The sequence below is a fragment of the Cydia splendana genome, chromosome 15 (assembly GCF_910591565.1).
Source record: "Cydia splendana chromosome 15, ilCydSple1.2, whole genome shotgun sequence".
In the NCBI taxonomy this organism is placed as follows: domain Eukaryota; kingdom Metazoa; phylum Arthropoda; class Insecta; order Lepidoptera; family Tortricidae; genus Cydia; species Cydia splendana.
Window position 1 is genome coordinate 1,285,102 of NC_085974.1, and position 23,794 is coordinate 1,308,895.

Genomic DNA, 23,794 nt, shown 5'->3' on the forward strand with positions numbered 1-23,794 from the left:
CGTGTAACAGCGCTCTTTTATTTAGTTTTGAAATATTACGGTTGTTTTGGAGTTTTTGTATCTTTGTCTTAAAAAAGCAAACGAGAAGAGGAGTCTTATCTATGTGCGTTTCTTTAACACAATAATTAAATTATATAGAGTAAAATTAGCAGTTTGGTTACAATTCCCACAAAATTCTTGGTGAAATATCTACACTAGTCATGGACATATATTTCGCCACTTCTTAAAAAAACTCGTATCTTGTCAATCAAAAGAAAAATGTGGTATCTGTAGGGATGCTTCCATGGATGCATGTCGAAATTCCCGTAAAATTGCTGTTATCTATTATAAACCTAATTACAATTTCGTAAAAATAATTCCTACGCCAATATTTGAATTAGGTAGGTAATCCATGTAGAGTAAGACCTCGCTAAGTTTTCATGCCAAGTGCTACGTCAAGTATGGAGTATATAGGGGTACTTATGCAAAATTAGCGTGGTCAGGGTCTATTCATTTGTTTTATGCTCAGTGAAGCAATCAAGCCGCTTAAAAATGGAGACACACATTCCAATCCACTCGCAATCAACCAGGACATCCTGGAGCGGGTACAAATACCCGTATTGGAACGAGTACAAATACTCGGTATCTTTCAATTAGCTAGATGCGTTGATAAGGTGCTAGTCAGGTGATAAGGGGTAAAAACTGACTTAGGTACACCGTAAAAGGTTATAGAAATTGACGCGTTCCAAAGGTACACGTGTAAGAATTTTGATTAAGTGTTTTGTATAGATAGAAATACTTGACACCATGTTTTGCTCTGGTTTTAACGCAAGGCGTGTCTGAAGCAAAAAAAAAGAATTGAGAATAGATAAGGGGAAGTAACTACTAGTTGTTTTTTTTATCAATTATTATAATGAATCTAAAGCAAAATTCTCCTACCATCTCCTGGTTTTCATTTTTGACATATTCAGGCAATTTTGTATCTTTTTACGGTTGTACGTATACAAGCGAGAACCATCATTTGCATATCATTTTAACATTTTTAACTACCTAAGGTATCTAATGAAAATCTTGTAAAATAATAATAAATAGTGAACTGTAATTATTCTACTTCTTTTCTTGTGCGTATTAATTAAATGTCTTAGTGTCTTATGCGGTTCGCACGGCTCCATCCTATTTAATTCTACCTCAATACGGGACCGGTTAGGCGACCAGTAAATCCTTGTACAGTCAGCCTCAAAAGTAGTGTATCAGACTACGCGTCAAAAGTATCTACCATTCTTTAATAACTTAACAAAAATATGTCTAAATAAACAGATATGTCTCAATATGTAGAATAATTAGGTACTAAACTCTTGTAGAAATTGGGCCCAAGCCACGAAAGAAAGCCTAGTTACCCCTTTGGGTTTCAAGGTCAGAAGTCGCTTTCGTAAAAAGTAGTAACTACGCCAATTCTGGGATTAGTTGCCAAGCGAACTCCAGGCTCCCATGGAAAAAAGGCGGGACACCGCGAGGAAAATGATGATAATACAATAATTATATAGACTGTGGTAAGTAGATACATTTGAATGCGAACTGTACAGATATACCTCTTTATAAGACGAATAAAGTCTAAGGAAAAAACGTGCCTCGGAATTCAAGCAAAAGTCATTCTCGAATAGATGGCGCACACACCTTTAGCCTATCCTCGGCTAGATGGCGTGACGACACCGTTTCATATTTAACAATTTTAACACATAGATATCAGTGAATGAACATGGATCAAAATGATATAAAAATAATAAAATCATTTATCCATATATATACATTTTTTGATAACTTTATACGTTTTCATTTTGAGTTTTAGTCGTGTGTCGATAGATGGCAGTAAATTTACAGTGACTACAAAATTTACAATGACAGGACCCCTCTATACTATCTATTCTTTTTGCCTCTATTTTGCATATATTATAAAAGCATTCGAAGGTGGCAAATATTATAAAGTATGACCAGTAATATTATGATCACGCGCCATGTTGCGGAATTTCACTGGAACAAATATTTTCATACTACTTATACTGAACTGTCACCATACAAATAAATAAAAAATAAAATTATTTTATTTCAGACAAAGTCCATAGCAATTATACCTATACATAGATAACAGCGCCCTCTTGACAATGATCATATATGTATTACTGCGGGCTCAGCACGGGTCCATTTTTATCGACTATCACTATGCGCGTCCCTTTCGCACTTACATACTTGTTAGAACGTGACAGGCATGGTGACAAGGGATAAAAACGCGACCGTGCTAGCTAGGGAATGCAAATCGGTTATTTTTTGTATGGAAATAACCGCGGTTTCGGTTAATAACCGATAATTTCCATACAAAAAATAACCGAAAATAACCGATTTGCATTCCCTAGTGCTAGCCGCCTGGTAAGGCTTTATATCAGTGTTATTTTTCGTACTCAATTATTCATAACGTAAAAAAAAACTGACAATTACAATATAAATTCCTAAAAATTTACCATGTGTAATTTTAAGTGAAATTGTATATTGTGAGATAAATAAATCATATCATATCATATTATTTCATATCATATCATAGGGCGCATTGTTTTATCCGCTACTATTGATGGTGACTGCACAGTCACCAGCATACCTACCTGCAATATTATGTTACTCTTCGAAGGCCGCAAAAATATTTGACACGCTCTTAAGGCTTTACAAAAAAAAACGTGTCAGATATTTTAGCGGCCTTCGTCGTGTAACATATTATTGCAGGTGACTGTACAAACCGATAAATATGGCCGTATGATAGAATCTTTATACAACTGTCGTGTCGTCTAGTTATCGTTGGATAAAGTCGCCGACATGTCGGTCAAAATGGAGTCTTGTTGAATTACTGGGTTGCTTGATGGGGTCGAGTTTACAAGCTTTTGCAAAAGGAAAACTTAATGAGAATCTTTTAATAGAATTAAGGTTGTTTGATGGTAGGCAGCAAGCAATACATGTGTATACAGTGTGATCCAGAAATACGTTGACAAAAATGTACACTTCTTTTACAAAACGTCATTGACAATTTTAAGAAAAAGTTTGTAATTTGTGTATCAAAGCTAAAAAATAATATTTTTAATTCTTAATTACATTTTGTGAAGACGTGTACCTAAGTAAGAAAAATATTCCTAAAACCATACCTAAAACATATGGTCAACGTGGCCATCCTTTAAGTTGGTTGGACTAGGTCCTACCTACCCTAAGATCTAGGCCCTAATCTAAAAATATGAAATGCTGGAAATTTGATTTACCCACAGTAGGTACCTACATAATATATACGTGCCTAGTTATGTCGACAATTTAAAGGGCCATATATTAGGTACTGTAAAATGTTGTACAATATACGTGCATATATGTAGGTAATTTCTACTTTTCGCACTTGTATCGTAATGTATTCAAGACTGGTGATATGATGAAATTTATTTTCAACTATATCAATAATTACTAATTCTTTATTCGTATCATCTCATTGATGTTTCAAACAATAGGCACATCATCCATTGTAGTATTAGGAGAGGAAGCAACTTCCTGAGATCGTAACAGTCAATCACTTAACAAGACTCACGTTTATCGGAGCGTGTTCTCTTGCGAAATACATCAGCCATTGAACATAATAACTGGTACAGTCAACAAAAACAATAATACCAAGAATTGTATATCACATAGCCCAGTATTTAGTCCTCAGCACAGTATTTAGTAGTCAGTAGTTAACAAATCTATTTCCGGAGGCCTGGCGGCAAAGCTACCTTGTCCCATTTTACAAGAACAAAGGGGACATAACTCACAGCTGCAACTACAGGGGGATAAAACTAACCTCACATACTCTTAAACTGTGGGAGCGCATACTAAACAAACGCCTTATGGACATCTGCGTAATTACACCGAATCAATTTGGCTTCACCCCATCAAAATCGACCACAGACGCAATACAGGTTATGAGAATACTGACGGAAAAACATTGCGTAAATAAGGAGGACTAGCACTTTATATTCATAGACCTGGAAAAGGCGTTCGATCGGGTACCGAGAAGACTTGTGTGGCAATCAATGAGGGAACATCTAATACCCGAGGACTACATACGCTTGGTTCAGGACACATATTCCAACATCCGCACGAAAGTCAAAAGTCCCACCGGATTGAGTAAAAATTTCGCGGTCGAAGTGGGAGTCCACCAGGGATCAGCGCTAAGCCCCCAACTATTTAATATAGTCATGGATTATATTACAAAACCCATTCAGCAGGAACTACCGTAGAACCCCCTATATGCCGACGACATTGCGCTTGTTTCCAAATGTGCCAAAGACCTGCAAACAACTCTAACCAAATGGATCACTACTTTAGAAAACGCGGGACTCCGAGTAAGTAGATCGAAAACAGAACATCTTGAATGCAACTATAGCAATGTGGAAAACAGATGCAATCTCTACTACCCGGATGGAACACAAGTACCAAAAGTTAGTCAATTCAAATATCTAGGCTCGGTTATAACAAATGACGCGAATGTAGAAGTAGACGTTTCCCATAGAATCAATGTCGCATGGCAAAAATGGCGGACACTCACCGGAGTTCTTTGTGATCCACGAATGCCCATACGTACAAAGGGCAAGGTATACAAAACTGCAGTGAGACCAGCAATGCTGTATGGGGCTGAATGCTGGCCCGTTAAAGAAACACATATCAACAAGTTACATGTGGCCGAAATGAAAATGCTTAGATGGTCAGGTGGAGTTACAAGAATAGATAAGATACGAAACGAACTTATTAGAGGCAGCTTCAAAGTCACTCCCGTCTCCGAAAAACTTACGGAAACCCGCCTAAGGTGGTACGGCCATGTTATGCGGAGAGACGAAGGCCATGTCGTGCAAAAAGCGCTAGCTCTACCAGAAGGCAAAAAAGGTAGAGGACGGCTCCCTCTGACGTGGTGGTCGAGTATGGCCAAACTATTGAAAAAAACCCAACTACCCAACCCGACAACTCAAGACAGATCGTCTTGGCGCCGAAGGATAAGGAGAGCCGACCCCACCTAATGTGGGATAAGGCAAAGGAAAAGAAGAAGAGCCCAGTATTTAGTCCATTTTAGATTCCATCAACTCTCAATAGTCCTTTCTCCCTGGCGGGTGCTGCCTCTGCGTGCGTCCCATGACACGAGCAAGGGCAGTATCCGGTCGGTGTACCCCTAATAGTGTGGTGCCGGCATCAGAAAAGAATAGCTCCACCCCATCTCGTCCCGTGGGTGTCGTATAAGGCGACTAAGGGAAAACTGGCGACAGATATGCATATGAGCAAGGCTCGCCCGTATCCTTAGCGGGGTCCTTGCTCACAAGAGCTGTGCGCGCGCCACATCGAAAAAAAAAAAAACCCCTAATAGGTACATTTTCTCAAAGTGTCAAAAGGTTACGTGTTGGCTTCCGCTCCGCGCATGCCTCCCAAATGTCCGGAACACCATTATTTCGTGATGGAAAAGACGTACAATAATGACATCAATAATCTGCTCCAATAATTAGTTAGCTCAAGATGATATTCGAAAGTGCTTGTTGCTAGGCCTACTTGAATAAATAATATTTCGAATTGAATTATTATTCTGGGTTTGAACATAATGTTCTTCTATACTATACGGCTTTTTGGTCACTACTAGTTGTCAAATTTATGTGAGACTGAGAACCTAAAACTAAAGTCTTGAAATTACGCAAACAGTCATTTATTGCATTTCACAATGCTCTATTGACCATATACTAGGCTTTATATAACTTATGTTTGTGTAATGTGTAACATAACAACATTGTTCTTGACAAAATCATTACGTGAATTAACCTATACCTACATACATAGTTCTAATTCACATCTAGTTACTTACATGAACACAGCAATACATATGAAGTGATAAGAAATTAATAAGCCTAATTCTGTACACGTGGGCAACTGACATTTACGTGACATTCACGTTCGTAGGTACTACGCTCTAAGAACGCTCTATACATTCTTAATATCAATGTATGCAAATGATGTTGACTGTACAAACATGTAACGTATGTAAATCAGTTGACTCGTATCGGAAGGGCAGGGCGTGTGCACTGGACCGAAATAATTCCTTATTGTTAAGAATTATTGCTTTACGTTTAGCTCGTGTTGATAAGCGGAGCGGAAAGCGGTAAAGAACCATGGAACTACTATTACTAACGTATAGAACCGGCATAAAAAAGCGATGGCTCCATGTCGTGAAAGCAGATATGAGCGTGAACGGGCTCACACGAGACGACGCCCAGGGTCGCGCAAAGTGGAGAAAAGCAAGTAGGAAAGCGGACCCTGGCAAAGGCCGGGATAACGCTAGGTAGAAGAAGAAGTGGGACCAGTATTTTGCGCCATGAGTTGATGTTTTGATACCATAGAAGCGGAGCGTTAATCTCGCGACTAAACGCGTAAGCGCCATGAATTTTACGGTGCTTTATTCGCATGGTACAGGTTGTGATTGCGACAATTTCGTTGTTTGGTATGGCTTCTCTATAGTAATAATGTATTATAGAGAACGACTAAAACTTGAATTGGCTTCTAACAAGATTGATTGAAACCACGAGGTGACCAAACCAATCAAATATAAGATACTGCGGACAGACAGATTTCTTAAGAGTAAAAGACATAAACGCGCCAACTAGCCCCGCCATCGCTACCGCTTATCCTTGTAAAATCGCTATCGCTTTTCCACTAAGCACTCCATGATTGACATACGTAAAGCCAACCAAGATCAGATTCGGTTCATTCGCTACAATGTCTACAATAGGATCAGTGTAGCCAGGTCAGCCGAGTAAACTACATTGGTGTAAGGTGATGTGAATTTGGATTTCATTGTGTTCGTGGGAACAGATAAGGTAAACTACTGTGTGTACATTTACTGGGTGGTCAGAAGTCAGTATTAATGGTCATAATGTAGGTTGGAAATTGTGCGTTAGATTGGTAGCGACTGTGTGGGGTAAAGTGACATATGTATGACTTTAATCATTTCATTCATAAATACGCGATGTCTAATTCCAGGTTTGACTATGTAGAGTCAGTCCATGAAAAGTCTGCAGCGGATTTGATAGCCCACGCAGTGCACGTGTTATTTTAAACCTCAAACTTCTATGAAATTAGGACGTATAAATGACACTTGCACTGCGCGGGCTATCAAATCCGCTGCAGACTTTTCTTGGTCTAACTCTATGACTTATTGCATTCTATTGTATTCTATAACTTACCTACTTATATTGTCTAAAGTCGGACGAAAGCAATTACAAAGTGTGGCGATGTCATCATTAATGTCAAGTTTCTATGAAAATATGACGTAGTTTATGACACTGCTTCACTTTGTTTTATTCAAGTATGTAGTCGGCGCAGTAAGTAAGCTTTTAAAGACGGACTCCATGTGTACGCCTTATTGCATACATACTAGTTATAGATGGTCAAGCAAATCTTGTCAGTAGAAAAAGGCGGCAAATTTAATAAATGTAGGCGCGAACGGTTATCGTCCCATAGAAAATTTGAATTTCGCGTCTTTTTCTACTGACAAGATTTGCTTGACCAACTTTAACATGTATATTTTATAATTCGCATGGAATTTACGCTTTTTTTGTTTACAATAACGGTACAGCTCTCATAATAGTTGCACAAAATGCAATAGTGTAGTATTTTTTTTAAACCATAGGTACTTATATGAATTATGATAACAGTAATCTTTATTTTGCAAATGTAACTACTAATATCAAGTGCATTGTAATAAGTTATTTGATTGTAAGGAGACCATTAGGTACCTAGAGTACCTACCTTATTTAAAAAATCGTTGATAAAATCAACATATTTTAACCTAAATTGTGGAAATAATATGTAATTTAAACTGGAAAACTGGAATACGAGAAAATAAATAATTGGAATAAAATAATATGAAAATTGAATGGACCGAAAGAATGACAACATTAATAGTATCATGTAATTATTGTGTCTGGTCCGCATACAGATAAAACATTTATTCGTCGGGAGCTTTTTGTAACTAATTTAAATATCTGGCGTACAAATGATGCTATTTAAATGCGATTCCGATCGACCATCAATGTTTTACGCATATTTTGCCATTCATACAGCTCCCAACTCACAATGTTAGAGTATCACATGGTATAATAATATACTCCGCCTGGTACTCTATTCCGAGATTCGCGTTTGACCTAACTGACACGGGCCTACGTCATCATGCTGTTTACAGGTTCTCAAACTTTAAAATGTGGGAGAATTTTAACCAACGGTGAAAATTATTTTAACGGCATTAATTTTAAGTTATTCATATAGAAACATAGTAAAATAAAACAAATCTAATGTATTAAATTAAACTTTATGTATCTATACAAGACAAACGTTTGAAAAACTAATTCACAGTTACACATTAATTACCAAGCTTACGGCGTGAAAAGTTTGGAAAACACTGCGACTGCTGACACTGAGCGAGAAGGAAATAACAATTAACACGCGTTCGACAAGGATGACGGTCAGGGCATGAAGTTATCTAGATCCGAATTGTCAAATGTGACAGCGCTATCCTGTGTTGTCAGTAGTTTAAACAGAATTACCCGAACGTCTGAAATTTCTGTCGTGAATCGGAAGATATTGCTAACGAATAATTAAAAATGACGTGTTATTGTAAAATTTAAAATAAAATACATATAAATGAAAATTATAAAATTATAAAGAAATATTTTAACTTATTAACCATAGGTATAATGTACCCATGTAACATGTTATGTTGAAATAAAGTGGCAATGTTATTGTGACGTAGGCCCGTGTCACTCTGGGAATAGAAGACCATGTTTTATTAGACCATGGAGTATCAGGTTTCGAGTATTTTTTAAAAACAAAAGAAATATGTGTGTGTTTGTTGTTACCTTAAGTGGAAAAGTTGTATCATGAATTACGAATAATATAAGCTTTTATTATATAAAGAACTTTCTGAACTTTCACTTATGTACGTCTCATACTTATTAGTTTAGTTTATTTTTCGTTAGGTAGTAAACGATCGGGGTCATTAAGTCCTTACGCCGCACCCGCACCCCGCAAATAAAGTTATGAAAAATGCAGTAACGTTACGGAATAAGCACAGCGTTATTAATAACTGTACTTACTTCGTTGGGCATTTTATAATAATATAATTATATTACCTCTTCAGATATTATTAAACTACCTAATATAATGAAATGTGTTTATTTATATTTTATAACATTATAACACGTCATTCAGGTAATTTTGATGAAATTTCGCTCACCATTTTTAAAATATCACACAAATTATCAATCGATACATCGCTGCCGTTTTCCCATAAATAATATCGATTACATTACCAGATATTCCAACTATTAACCCACTACTATTTATTGGTTCTAGAACCGATAATTACATACTGAGCATATTTACAAAATATTTATGGTTAAAACTGCATTAGCATATGCCAAGTTAGGAATAAAATAAGATTAATGTACGTTGGTTCCATATTGGGTTGTGGACTTTCGAAGCACGAGAGTGAACGAGTTTTTTTATCGTATTTTAATGTTATAATTTGAACGTTTTCTTAAATTAGGATTAGTATAAATATATAAAATAGGGTCTGAGTAATAATCTATACTAATAAATAGGACATAATTTTCTAGTTGATGATTTAGTAGTAGAATTAGTAATTCATAAAAATATGATTAATTTTTAAATTGAGTTCTTTTTAAGTAAACCTGTCGATAATATAAATAAATCTACTCAAAAAAAAATTAATCGCAAAAGATTACACTAAAATCATTCATAGTAACAAACATTTGTCTTTTTGTTAAAATAATCTTAGTAAATTATCTTATTAAACTATCTGCACCTATGTCAAATTAAAATTAGAATAACAAACATCCCAATAGTGTACCTGCACAAAAAAACCGTACATAAGTAGGTAAAATTGATATTTACATATATGTTATATATTTCTATACAAGGTGCTCACGAGGAATGCGAAAGATTTTAACCACGCATTTCTGAGGTCAAAAGAAGGAAAAAATATATGTTTCTTAGGTCAATCTCGCCAAAAAAAAATTTTTTTATTTTGTTTTTTAATTTTTTTTAATGTATTTGTACATAAAAAGTAAATGTTATCGGTAAACTTGTCACTTAAAATGGTTTTTTACTTTTTTTTTCCTAAAACCTAGTTTTTGCAAAGTGTTACTTGTCACTTTTTGACATCTATCACTAAGGATATTTTGACTACGTCCCATAGTAGCAACATCGCCATTAAAAAGGCGTTTTGCAAAATAAAAACTTGTTTTTTTTTTTAATTGGTAATAACTATGAAACTAGACGAATTTCAAATAAGTTTATAGGACATATTTGTCTCTAACTATGATCAGGAATACGCTGTTAAAATTATTCGGTTTCCTCATATTACACCGTGTATATCTTAACCCCCACAAAACTTAAATTTTCAATCGACAAGCCAGAAAATTACTCAACCAATCGGCGTGCCTAAAAAGTGTGCTCCTAGGATTCAATCGTGCGTTTCTCATTACTTTCAATTATCCACAGACCATAAACATTCATAAAAACGTGAGTTTGCACACCACATTCATTATTAATTCCTGTACTTATTAAATACATCGGTTCACACCTTTTTTGTTTTGTTTTAGCTTTGATGAGCTTTTGTTTCATTCTTCTTTTTTATATCATGCGAATTGAGTTGTAGTTATTTTACGGGTATTATTTACGTAAATACGATAGCGTGTTACGTATCTATGATGTAAATAACAAATGGGAACTTATTATGTTGTATTAATCTTATACACTAGAGGTAAAAAATGTATAAGTACTTTTAACAACAAACAATACGCGCATTCAAATGTAAATATGTACAAATAATATGTATAAAATGTGATAATAACTTCTGAAGCTAATTTGTTTATTCTAAAACAGCGTCAGGAAGCTAAGGGGTCATCCATTAATTACGTCACACGAATTTCAAGGTTTCTTGACCCCTCCCCCCCACCTTGTCACACTTGGTCATATTTGGCAAACCCCTTCCCCCCTGGTGTGACGTCACATTTTTTCAACGAAATCGGCAAATCGAATTAAGTATTATTAATTTTTTGACAAAATATTAGTAAATTTATAGCCCAAAACTGATTATGAAAAAAAATTAAACTAATAAAAACGATTATCGTTCCAAATACTTGTTTTTGAACTGTACAGTAAATAAAATGATTAAAATAAAATTTTGGTTACTGATGAAGTTAAAGTGACGTCACAAAGTTTGTGACTCCCCTCTCCCCCTTGTCACAACATGTCACATTTTCTTGACCCCCCCCCCCCTAAACGTGTGATGTAATTAATGGATAACCCCTAAGCAGTACAATAAAAACATCAACAGTTGCTTTGAAAATACAGGCTACAATTTGCATAACTACACAATATTACATTATGGCACTAATTCACATAACCTCCCCTATTACCCGAGAGTATTCGCACGTCATAGCATATAATTTAAAAGTCATAACATGTACCAAAACGTACTGGCATCTTGACAGATCTACAGAGAAATCTTGAACAAGCAAAAATCGATTTTAAGGCATTAAGATTTAGATTCAAAATGTAACTGTCACTTACTTTCAGTTTACTCTTTTTGTAACAAAATGGCGAACTGTGTTCAAGATCAAAGTGCAGTAACTTACCGATAAATACATTCTAAAATGAACTTTAATTCGATGTTATAGGGTTTATAGTTGCTTGGTCTTGATGATGGTATTTTGTTTTGTTTTTTAATGATGATGAGGTATTGATGGTAAGTTAGAGACGTGAGAGCACTGTGTTTGAACTTTGCGGTTTGTGGACGAAGAGGAATGCAGTTGGATATTCAATATCACTTGTGTATTGACGAATTAACGTATTACTTAGCCATGATTTAATACTAGTATTTTACGGAAGTCGGCACTTGACTCAAATAAGTGCAATTTATTAAGTATCTACAACTCTACACACTCTACAAAAATTAATGTTCATAGCATTAGTTTGACCGAGTGACATGCGGATCAGATACTATTAATATTAACTTAAGAATAAGTACGAATATTAACATTGTTTGTTGTCTATAAAAATTAAAGGCTATAATAATACATGGGTACCTACACCATTAAGTGAGTGATTTATTTGTTAAAATCTGCAAGTTACTATGTACTAAATAATAATTGCCGGCATTATATTTAAAAAAAACCGAACATGTGCGAGTCGGACTCGCCCACCGAGGGTTAAGTACTTTTTAGTATTTGTTGTTATAGCAGCAACAGAAATACATCATCTGTGAAAATTTCAACTGCCTAGCTATCACGGTTATTGAGATACAGCCTGATGACAGACAGACGGACAGACGGACAGACGGGCAGACGTACAGACGGACAGCGGAGTCTTAGTAATAGGGTCCCGTTTTTACCCTTTGGGTACGGAACCCTAAAAAACTAAGGAGACAACTGTTTTAGTAGTTTCTTATTTATGGAATATAATCATTAGCACATTTTTTTGCATTAGACTCACATTTTTAGCAGGTTGACAAGTAAATCAGATCGGAATTCTAACGATCTCGTTGAAGCATACCTCCTAGTCAAGCCCATACGTTACGTTTTTCTGCTAAAACACGTTTTATGAAAGCGGGGCATAATATATCGCCGCTATACTTACTCAACCTCGTATCTGCAACACTCATTTGATGACAAAAACACCCGTATTCCGAATGAAAGAAAAGCGACATTTCCATCAAATGATTGTTGCAGATATGAGGTTGAGTAAGTATAGCGACGATATCTACTCTCGAGATTTCGAAGTGCGCGAGGCTTATTCTGATTGTTGTAACAGGTTATGAAACTTATGGATTTGTTACGAATACGATAGTGTTAAACTTGGAGGATATAAACGGAGACGACTTGTCTGCACAAAACAGTCTGCCGATTGTTGCGGGGGAGGGACACGTCAAAAATATCATCATCACCAGTATTTAAGAGCTATGCTCTTGTCGGTGGAGTAATCGCCACTCTTCTTTTTGCTTGGCCAGCCTTTTAACTCCCTCGTACGACACGACAGAAACTCTATCTTTTATTTGGCTGAGATATGCTGTGAGCCTGGGCCTTCCTCTGCGTCTTTGCCCCTCAAGATCCCAGGATGATTAAAAAGAATCTGTCGTGCCGTATCAGGTGGCCAACCATCTTGCCCTTTCTGTTAGCTATTGTGTCCAACAGGCATCTCTTCTCTCCCGCCATGCTCAGGACGTTCGTTCTTCCGTTCTGTCCAGCTAATCCTTAGCATCCTCCGCCAACACAACATTTCAAAGGCCTCCAATCGCTCTCTGTCCCGTTTTGTCAGTGTCCACGTCAAAAATATACGTAACGTAAAAATAGCCATGTCAGAGGGGAGCGCCGGTTATGGCTACTTCGTTTGGTTATATCCTTCAAGGTGTCAAAAGATGCGTTTCTGGTTGAAGAGATGTCACTTTTGACACCGCTGTGACGGCGTTGTTATTGCCGCCGCTGTATCTGTCAATTTATTAATAAAATGAGTGACATTAGCCGCCGCACTGCCGCGATTGTGACGTTCATTCCGTCACTCATTTTAATAAGGAAATTGACCCATGCAGCGGCGGCAACGACGACGCCGCAACATTGGGTAACATTCCATTTCTGACCGCAGCTGCACTACTAGTGCGACGCGTTCGTACTAGTAGTGCAGCTGCGGTCAGAAACGGAATTTTACCCTAAGGTTCCCACCGACGCGTGCGGTCAGAAATGGAATGTTACCCTTAAGCATTCTGCAGTTGGCCATCGAACATCACCTTTCTTTTGTTTTACTTGTAGACTATATAAAAAATGCTTATTCACCTGTCAATATAAAACGCCCTGTTATTGTTATTATGTGTGCCTGGGTATTGCTCTATAAAGTCGATATCAATAGTGTTTTGCTTTGTTTTATATTGTACACTCAAGAGCAATAAAAACAGGTCACGTTATAGAGATTTCCTTACAAGCTGACTCGTTTAATTGGTTTTGAGTGTAGAAAAGCACCTTTCCACGCTCCAAAACACGCAAGTTATCTGTTCCTTTATACTTTAGCTTTAGATGGAAAGAGATTTTCTAAAGATACCCGAATGTAACTCTACTACTAACCTAACTCTCCTAACTAACTCTCGAATACCATTTGGATTCCTTAAAAAAAATCTAGTAGGTACCTGTTTCCATATCATGTTATGAGAATTAAATAACCGTTGCTAATTTAATAGATCTGAAGTCTTTAAAAATCTAAAACACTTAAGTTATTTAGAAATAACTTATCTATAGCACGCGCCTCTTAAAGGTAATTGCTTTTACGAAGAAAAACTCATGTCATTTTTACGATACCTTACATTTCCCATACACTTAGAAGAAAAAAAGCGTAACTGCATAAGACTTTTGTAACAAATATAGTTCTTAAGTATTTAAGTAAATCAACATTCCAAAGTTATGCAAGCTGTACATGGGTTCTTGCACGGTAGCTAATACATAACTCATGTTATGTTATGTTTAAGTGCCCGTTACTTCGTGACTGGAAAACTAATGAAAATTGTTTACGTTATGGGCTTATGTGAGTGATGTAGTTCAGTTGTGATTTAAATAAAAGAATAATTATTTAATGATTACTCTAAACTCATATATAATAAACTAAAAACTTAATTAATGTCACTTATTATAATTAAATTATTTGAAGCGACTTTTCCATCGACCACACTTGCCTGAGTGTGCTCAGAATCAGTGTTACCATGTTTGTTTTTATCATAACTAATGTGAACATAAACTATTTCTTTTTCACATCACCTATTCGGAAAAGGGGTTTTTCTTCCCTGCTAGGAGGGATCAAAGTGGCACTACTTTCGGGATTGTATTATAGAATCCATCGCTTCCTTCAGGATTCAATGTACGCCCTTGACGGAAATATATCATTTTGATTCCTTGTAACACAAACTACTATTTCTTTTTCAGTGATGGTGTGAGCGCATGTCGGCGGTGCTCGAGGCAGCGGCGCGCGGCGACGCGGCGCGGCTCGCGAGCCTCCTGCGCGCGCAGCCCGCGCATTGCGATGTCGTCGATGAGGTAAATAGATGGCGCTGTACTGGATGACGTGATTACTACATCGCGCTAACGATGTGTCAACGTAGAATCCTTAGGTAGCGCGAGTATTTTGAAATCGTTCAGTGATGTGATAGGGTGGTGCATGATGGCTTAGATTCCCATGCATTGCAATGTTGTCGTCGACGAGGTGAGTCGTCCGATAGATGGTGCTGTTCTGTATCGTACGTGGCAATTCCTACATCGCGCTAACGATATGTCGACGTAGGAAACGTTATAGGAGTACGTTAGGCAGGTTCTCGTCGTAGTATTTTTGCAACTGTTTCATCGACTTGAAAGGTAGGTAAGGTAAGGTAAAGGTACATTTTTAAATCAAAACATTGGTCCTATAAGTTTTATCCACAATTGCGCTGACAGCTTCTGAATTAAAGGTATAACATTAACAATATTTCAGCTTTACCTATTAACAACTTTAACACCCTCTTACAAAAAAAATATTCCCGCGTATTTTAATTCAGACAGCTGCAACATTACTTCAGTAGCCATCCAATATGGAATTGGCACCCTGTAGCGAACAAATTGATGGTTTGCGAAATTGATTCTCACCACCCAAGCCAATCTGACCTTTATGGCTTTGAGTTAAGGTGCAACAGATCTATAATTTATGTGCGACCATTCTCTGTAACATGGATTACTTATCACAAGATCCCCTATTCTTCTTCTTCATAGTCGTATAGGTACCTACACTTGTCAGAGTAGTCGTTGCACGGCCTTTTTTATTGTTTCCCGCCTTTCTTCTGTACTTACTAGGTAATTTTTCGCACAAACAGATTCATGAATGACGGGTAGCCACGGTAGGTAAAGGACTGAAAGCATCGTTTTGCTGACTAATTGGTTGGAGTCTACAGCATCACAGGCTTGTGCCATGTGTTTAAATTCAACATTTACACCTCTATAAATGTCCCACAAGAAAAAAGTCACTTAATCATTCATATTGGTTGGCTCGTTGGGCATAGTCTACTTGCGATTTGTTTATATAAGAAATAAGAATATTTTATTTAAGCATAAGAATATAAAATATTTACCCAGGGAGTCAGGCTCCAGGGATTCAGCATTCATTGAAAGTGGAACTGTTCCTAACAGCAGCAACCAGACACCCTCCCCCGGCGCAAAAACCGATGGTGGCCCGCGCGAAAGTTACTGAGGCGCAATATGGCCCTCAGGTAAAAAAGTTTGGAGACCCCTAATTTAGACCATTCACGCATGCTTTAAAATAAAACTGATAGTCTCCGTACAAAGCCTTTCTCATAATTGTTGTAGATAGTGGTGTAGGTATTGTTGAGGTCCCTCTTCCATATTTTGTATTTATGTTACACTTTGACTATTGACAACCGATATTTTTAAAATCATAATTTGTAAGGAGTCTATAGCGAATTAAATGCGCAACTTTTGTTCAAAACGCTAAAGTTTTAAACGTTAACTTAAATGTACGGTTTAACAAGTGCAACGTTGAGCGGCGAGCTGTCTTATTCCATGCTGTATCGTGCAGAGGAAGTCTATGGATCATTCTTCAATAAATAAAATGTAATTAATGTATCGATATTTCATGTTTTGTTGTTGAAATCGATTTCATCGCGTGTATTATATTACGTACTTAATGTGACTATTGTAGTTAGTAATCACATAATGTACGTGTAAGTATACTTATTATAGTTATTATAAACGTTTTAAAGATGTAGGTAACCTATGCCATCTTTTCGAGCGATGGCGATACTTTTTGATATTTAACAAACTTAACACATATCTGTGAAAGAATAAGGATCATAATTTTAGGAAAATTGGAACACTGGAACCGTGGAACGTTTTTGGTTGATAAAATGTCACTTTGAGTTTGAGTAAGTAGTAATAGGCTGGCTTAGTTGTTCAATAATGTTCATGATACTGTCCCACGGTACGGTATGCATTATCAATCATGGGCATCATGGCTGTACGTCGTCGGCTATTAACGCTCTCGAACAGCAACCCTGACTATTAGTAGATCTTATATCCTTGAAATAAGGTCTACGTATGGTCAGCGCGGTATCCACGATAGTCCCTATACAACGTACAGTTTGTTTATAGATAAACTAGCTCGCTAAGGCTTCTACTGAGCTTGGTTAACATAATTATTATTTCTATTGAGCTTAACTTACCTACACAGATTACATAGTATTCAAACAAAGTAACGCAATTTTTACTGAAAATTTACTGAGATATTATTCAAGGATCACATATAAATTAGATCCATATCAGGCTAATAGAAGTGGTTTCATCTGCCAAACCTTTTAATTAAATAGTTTCACCATTCCGAAAAAATATTTCGTAAACTTTATAGTATCATTATATATTTCTTAGAATCCCAAAATCGCAGATCTGACGCAATTGACCTCGTAACTTGATCGTTAACTTTACGTAAACCGAATCCCAGAATCACCTCATCGATCAAGATCTTAAAGATAAGAAGATTAGTACACCTCACAAAACCTCCTATCTAACAGCTTTATTAACTTCAAATATTAACTTTATCGTACGTCTAATAGGGTAGCTTTTTAAACAACCAGTTTTGGTAAAATACAAGTTAAATTGACTGAATGGTGTAGTCCAAAACATAAAAAGGCGACAAATAACTACAACTCACAAAACCTCCTATGTAAATTCTTTATTAAGTTCAAATATAAACTTTAAATTGTTTCAAATAAAGTATATATTTAACCAGCAATTTTGAGTAAGATACAAGTTAGATTAAAAGAACTTTACGGTGTAGTAAAATCCAGTAGCCGTTACGACGCCATTTTAATTTGTTGTCCACAAAATGGCGGATGCTAATGATTTATATGTTGACAGTCATCAATCCGAGCAAATTAATTGTGATAAATTTAAATGCGTCATTTTGACGGGTGTCAAACCAGATGGTATCGTGAAATAGCGGATATATTTTGTTAAACTACAGATAACTTACTTTCCAACTCTTAATTGGCATACTTACAGCATTTCTGCACAAATATTAAACCTCTTAATACCGTCATTAAGGTATCCGGAAGAGATTTAGATTTCTGTAGTATTTACTTTCTGTCATTTAAACAGATTTTAATTCACAACTTCCTTCTGTTTAAATACTTTTTTAAAATGCCGTTTTCCATTTTAGCCCAAAACGCCCATTAAAAAATAAAAATCATTTATTTCGGACGATTCAATCCATAGTTGTTAGTAACAAACTTACAAATAGACTTAAATTACCATTGTAATTTATTTTATAATTAACGATACAGGCAAGAGGCAGCCGGACCGTCTCAATAAGAGTAACTTATTGGAAATTCCACGAATAGGTCTTCTGTTTGACAGATTTGCTTTTTTTGCTTGGTTATTGCAAGTCATTATCTTCCCCCTCCTCTTAGCTTATTCCTCCTTTTTTCCTCTTTCCCTTCTATAGTGGTCTCGTTGTCATTGTCATGTCCTGAAAGTTATCCTAACTTCATTTTTATTCCTCTTCTATTGCTATAGATTTCAAAAAGGAGCTCTTCTCTTTTACCGCCTTAAAGGACCTTTTCAGTGGATTTTGTGATCAATCTAACTTTAATTTATTACCTACGCATATATTTTATTTTACCAGACACAGTTCTATCGTAAATAATAATTTATTTAAAGCGTCTCATTCACCAGCTCGATATAAGCTCTCGATTAATTATTCAGAATCGTTATCGGCTGTCATCTAGACGCATAGATGCCGTTTGCGTCGCTCCAACGTAGCGAGTTGATCACTCGGACAAACCAGAGGGTCTACCAAAATCGAAAATCGCTATCTGCCTGCTGCCGGTCTTCCTCTTCTTACGGGTATATGTCGATAAAATTACATTGATAAATATGTTGCCGTATCACTGCCCGTGTGATTAAGTACTGAAGTATATTAATTTGTCTGCAGGAACAAAAGACAACTGAGTGGCAGTCAGCCCGTCATCTTATAAATATAGTATTTTTAAAATACAGAACTGTTGCATTTTTTACAAGGCCCAGGGCGTGTACAGCAAAAACGATAGTCAAAATTGCGTTTTCTGTCTCACTCACTCTGCTGTAGTCTCCATATCTCCTGTCCATAAATTGTTCAGAACTTATGTCGATGTCAGTTTTCCACTGATGGTTCCCTAAGAGCCCACTCGCCCGTGCTCGCGACACCAAGTCAAGAGGAACAACTAGTCGTTACCGTACTATAACATAACTGGTTCAGAGTAACTTCAGGCCGGTTCTGTCGGCCATTGTGGTGTCTGTTCATATTTTAATGAATACTGTTTCCATCATATTTTATATTGACTCATTGAGATCTTGATTTTGAAGTGGTGGATTTAGAGCACACATGCGATTTAAAGTTACAGTTTTATTTTACTTTTGATCATCTTTTGTCGATTTCGCATCAATTGGTGTGGGGAGACACGTAACACAACGATCATATCTGTACAAAGTCTTAAGAATAGAATAGAATATATTTTATTTGTATTAAATGTACATCGTCATACAACTGCCAATAAGCCGATACAACTGGAGCTAGTGGAGCTCAAATACAACTGGAGCTAGTGGAGCTCAAATACAACTGGAGCTAGTGGAGCTCAAATGACGACTACAGTTGACTTACAAGAAAATAACTACTACTACTACTAATTACTTACTAATTAGGCAATTACCCAGATGGGTAGACTTAGCTAATTGCCAAACATAGATATGTTTTATTTTAAGGGAGTTCCCTCTGCCAACAAACTGTCCTGCAGTTTGGCAGAAGAAAAAATCTGTACAAATAGGGTTTATTTCGCCTGAATAAATGTTTTGTTTATTATTATTTTTTATAAAGAGTTAAGATTTATAACAATTTTATCAAATTATAATACAGTCATGCTTGACTTGTTTACACTATACGAGTAAATATAAATATTGATCCCACTCCAATTGATATTCAACCTTCTAAAATTAAAAATAATAGTCGACCAACATGTCATATTCATAATATCATAATCCATCGATCAATCTCACACACCTGCTACAGAAATGGCTTGAATATATTATAGGTCTTTCACATTTGGATGTTTGATATACGTCGGATCATAGCGGGCCTGTCACTCTTGTGTGATTAGACAAGGATTAGACTAAGTATTGGTATGTGTTTTATATCTACAAGAATTAAGTAGGTAGAGTTAGACCAAGAAAAGTCTGCAACGATTTTGATAGCACACGCAGTGCAAGTGTTATTTTAAACGTCAAACATCCATGAAATTATGACGTATACATAACACTTGCCCTGCGTATGCTATCAAAATCGTTGCAGACTTGTCTTGGTCTAACTCTACGGTGCGGATACATTTACAGTACTTAACTTACCCACACTGCAAAAATGTAAATACACATAATAATTTAATAACAAATGTTCTTCCTAAATTATATTGCTGTCTTGCTCATGATGCCGGCGGTTAATGACCCTGTGCGAGCGGGATAGCTATATAATCATGGGCGTGCGATAGAGATAGGAACAGGTGGGACAATGTACGAAATTCCTTGTGATAATCGTCCTTTCTTTATCTCTCTATAGTTGTTACGTATTCGAGCGATAGATAGAGGCAAATAAACGAATGAACTACATAAGTGGTGGCCTTCAATATACGTACTCTTATTCATCTCTTTGCCAACTTTCATGGCTGCATTTCCATACGAATGTAAGGAATATGCATGGCGTGGCGATTTGCCATTAACATACAATGTAGCACGGCATATTGTATGACACAATGCACGCGGCAATATTTCAGCGCAATGTTTGCTGCAATTAATTTCGTATCGAGAATTCCTTATTAAAATTAGTATTTAACATTCAGCTGCCACATTTTAAATGATATGTAGCTTTATATAGTTATACTTGTAGAGTCTGTTCGGAAAGAGAAGAGTCGTGGAATGTATTGGGCGCCATAAATAAATAAATAAATATTAGGGGACATCTTACACAGATCAACCCAGCCCCAAAGTAAGCAAAGCTATACATATTTATATAGATAAATACATACTTATATACATAGATATATTACATTCCATACATTCCACGACTCTTCTCTTTCCGAATCGAACATACTCTACAAACCTTCACCATGCTTTTTTAGGGGAAGTCAGAAAGAAATATATAAATGGCCAAAAAAAATCTCAAGACCTTTGGTACTTGGACATGTCAAGATGAATAATATTATAATTGCTCGCAATTAAGTTCACTTTAACTGAAGTGTTGCTAACCCGTAACCTGAGACAAACTACTTTCACAACGCTAAATAATAAAATAATAATAGCGTGCAACATAAAACAATTACTCCACTTTCAAAGTTAACGGCAGAAAAACGCCCATTCAACGACCATAGACAATTTAAAAATGATGGATCGCGTCCACAGATTATAACGTCTACAGATACTGGCCACTAAATCATTGGGATGATCTTTTAAAAAAAGTTGTCTGTCAATTTGCGACGTGAATTAATTTTTATAATCTTGAATTCTTGATGCGGTACCTTGATAACTCGAGCGGGTTGTGCGAGACGACAAATAGGTTTTTGAGAGATCCGTGGCCTATTTTATAAAGCTACAAGTTACAATTTACAAGCGGAAGTCTCTTTCTAACCCTATGTGTTAGAACGAGACTTCCGCTTGTAAATTGTAACTTGTAGCTTTATAAAGTAGGCCACCGGTAGTTTAGATTTTGTGTATTTTGTTACCTATTTATATTGCCTACATTTCATCTAGATATATTTTTCTTATGCTAATTTTACGGTTTAAGTGAAGTATTTTTAGTCACTCGTGCGACATAGTTTCAGAGAGCCTTTAATATACGAGTAAATCTCCATTTTCAAGCACTAACATTTTTAATAGGTATGCATTTTTTTTAACTTTGGAATTTGGATGAAGTTCGTTATTTTTAAAAACCCAAGCGACATCCCAAAGTATAGGTAATTCATCTATCCATCCAAGCGTAATAGTAATAGAGAGATATTGTAAGCTATTTTAATGAGCAAGATAAAAGTTACCGGTTCTCATTTTACATAAATATAAAGTAGCAAACTTATTTGAATTGTTCAGATACAAGCAGATAAGAGAAGTCATCGTATTATTAACACCTACTTTACCTGTCTGGTGACATTTTGTAATGTCTATAAAAACTTATTTTTAAAAGTCTGTATTTGTACCTATATTACTTACTATCTGGATAAAGGAAGATAATTATATACCTATTGAGGATGTCCGAGATTGTCTACTAAAAAAGTGTGAGAAGTGAGAAGCCTTGACGAGAAAGCCTAACATATTACCTATGTACTTTAATAGTGGCGTAGGTACATCATTATATTGAACTTCAAAGAACTAAATATCAACCAACACAAGTCATATGTACGGTCAAGGAATTCAATATAAGGTCCCTAGCGATCAATAATAATAATAATATGAATTGATTGTCACTGTGACAAGGTACGAAATAGTACCGAAATTTAATTCTTTGACCAAGTTTTATAGTGTAAATTGGGAAAGTGGTACCGTAAAATGGGGTGAGTAGGGTCAAAATTGAAATTCAAACCTCGATAACATTTTATTTTTACATATCAAAACTGAATGGTGTATATAATAAGTGTTCTGTACGTTTGTATTTTATTTTGGGTAGTTCCATTTTATAACTTTGACGATAAAGAGAAAACCCACCTCACACCGTAGTGCCTCGTATGTGGGGTGAGAGGGGTTTTCATACAAAGGTGATTTTGGAAGATTGTTGGATCGATTTTTTTTTATTATGCGTTCTATAGCTCAATTTTAAATTGGAATACATTATTTTTGTAGCAGTAGCCTTAAAATTCCTCCTCACTCCCCTCTCAAACCTCTCCCATTCATAACCCACCTCTCCTCGCGAAACCTACTCACCCCGTTTTACGGTAAGTAGGTAATGTGAAAAAAAGAGACGGGCACTGTCTTTATCAAGCTGTTAAAAATACAAGAAAGTAAGCGTTTCCTTATGTGTGATAGTCTGGTGATAGCGAATAAAGCGATAGCCTGATAAGAGTATTCTTTAAATTGGTCTCCTGTTACACTTCATTTAATTAGTGTATCGAACGAATCTCAATAAAAAATGTGGCTCTACTCCATATCCATTTTAGATGAAGTGGATAACGTTCGCACACGCACACCTGATATAACCAAAATTAACAATCAACTTTAAAGTTAAAGCTATACTGTTCATTTTGGTACGGAGCTTGATTAAAACTAGGACTAAAGTTCGCTCGAGCACAGGCGTCGCATTCGAAATTTATAAATTAATCTGACTTAACATTACTCGCAGTGCATCTCGCTCTTATTAATGCTCTTATTGATGAGATTGATGAGATGTACTGCGAGTAATATCAAATAATGTAATGAATGTTGAATGCGGCCTTAGACAGCGAACGTGTGAGTTTTTCTATCGTAGTAACTTGCTTGGATTATTTATGGTTATAGAGCAGATGTTACTTCGAATTAGCACCTTATTTCAAAGTTCTTAGAAGTTAAAATTGATTGCCAGCCTTTAATAACCATGTGAACTAAATCGGATTGGTCGATAGCATTCCGTTGATGGCTTATTTTTTTAA

At 36.1% G+C, this 23,794-nt stretch overlaps 1 protein-coding gene across 1 annotated transcript in view; it reads left to right on the forward strand.

Annotated features, from left to right (window-relative positions):
- Window positions 1-23,794, forward strand: part of LOC134797412 (ankyrin repeat domain-containing protein 6) — a 110,325-nt gene that overhangs the window by 73,017 nt on the left and 13,514 nt on the right. Inside the window, exon 2 of the mRNA XM_063769636.1 lies at window positions 15,051-15,161. Within this exon, the coding sequence (XP_063625706.1) occupies window positions 15,066-15,161 (96 nt within the window). The 5' untranslated portion in view covers window positions 15,051-15,065. The remainder of the gene's footprint in view (window positions 1-15,050; window positions 15,162-23,794) is intronic.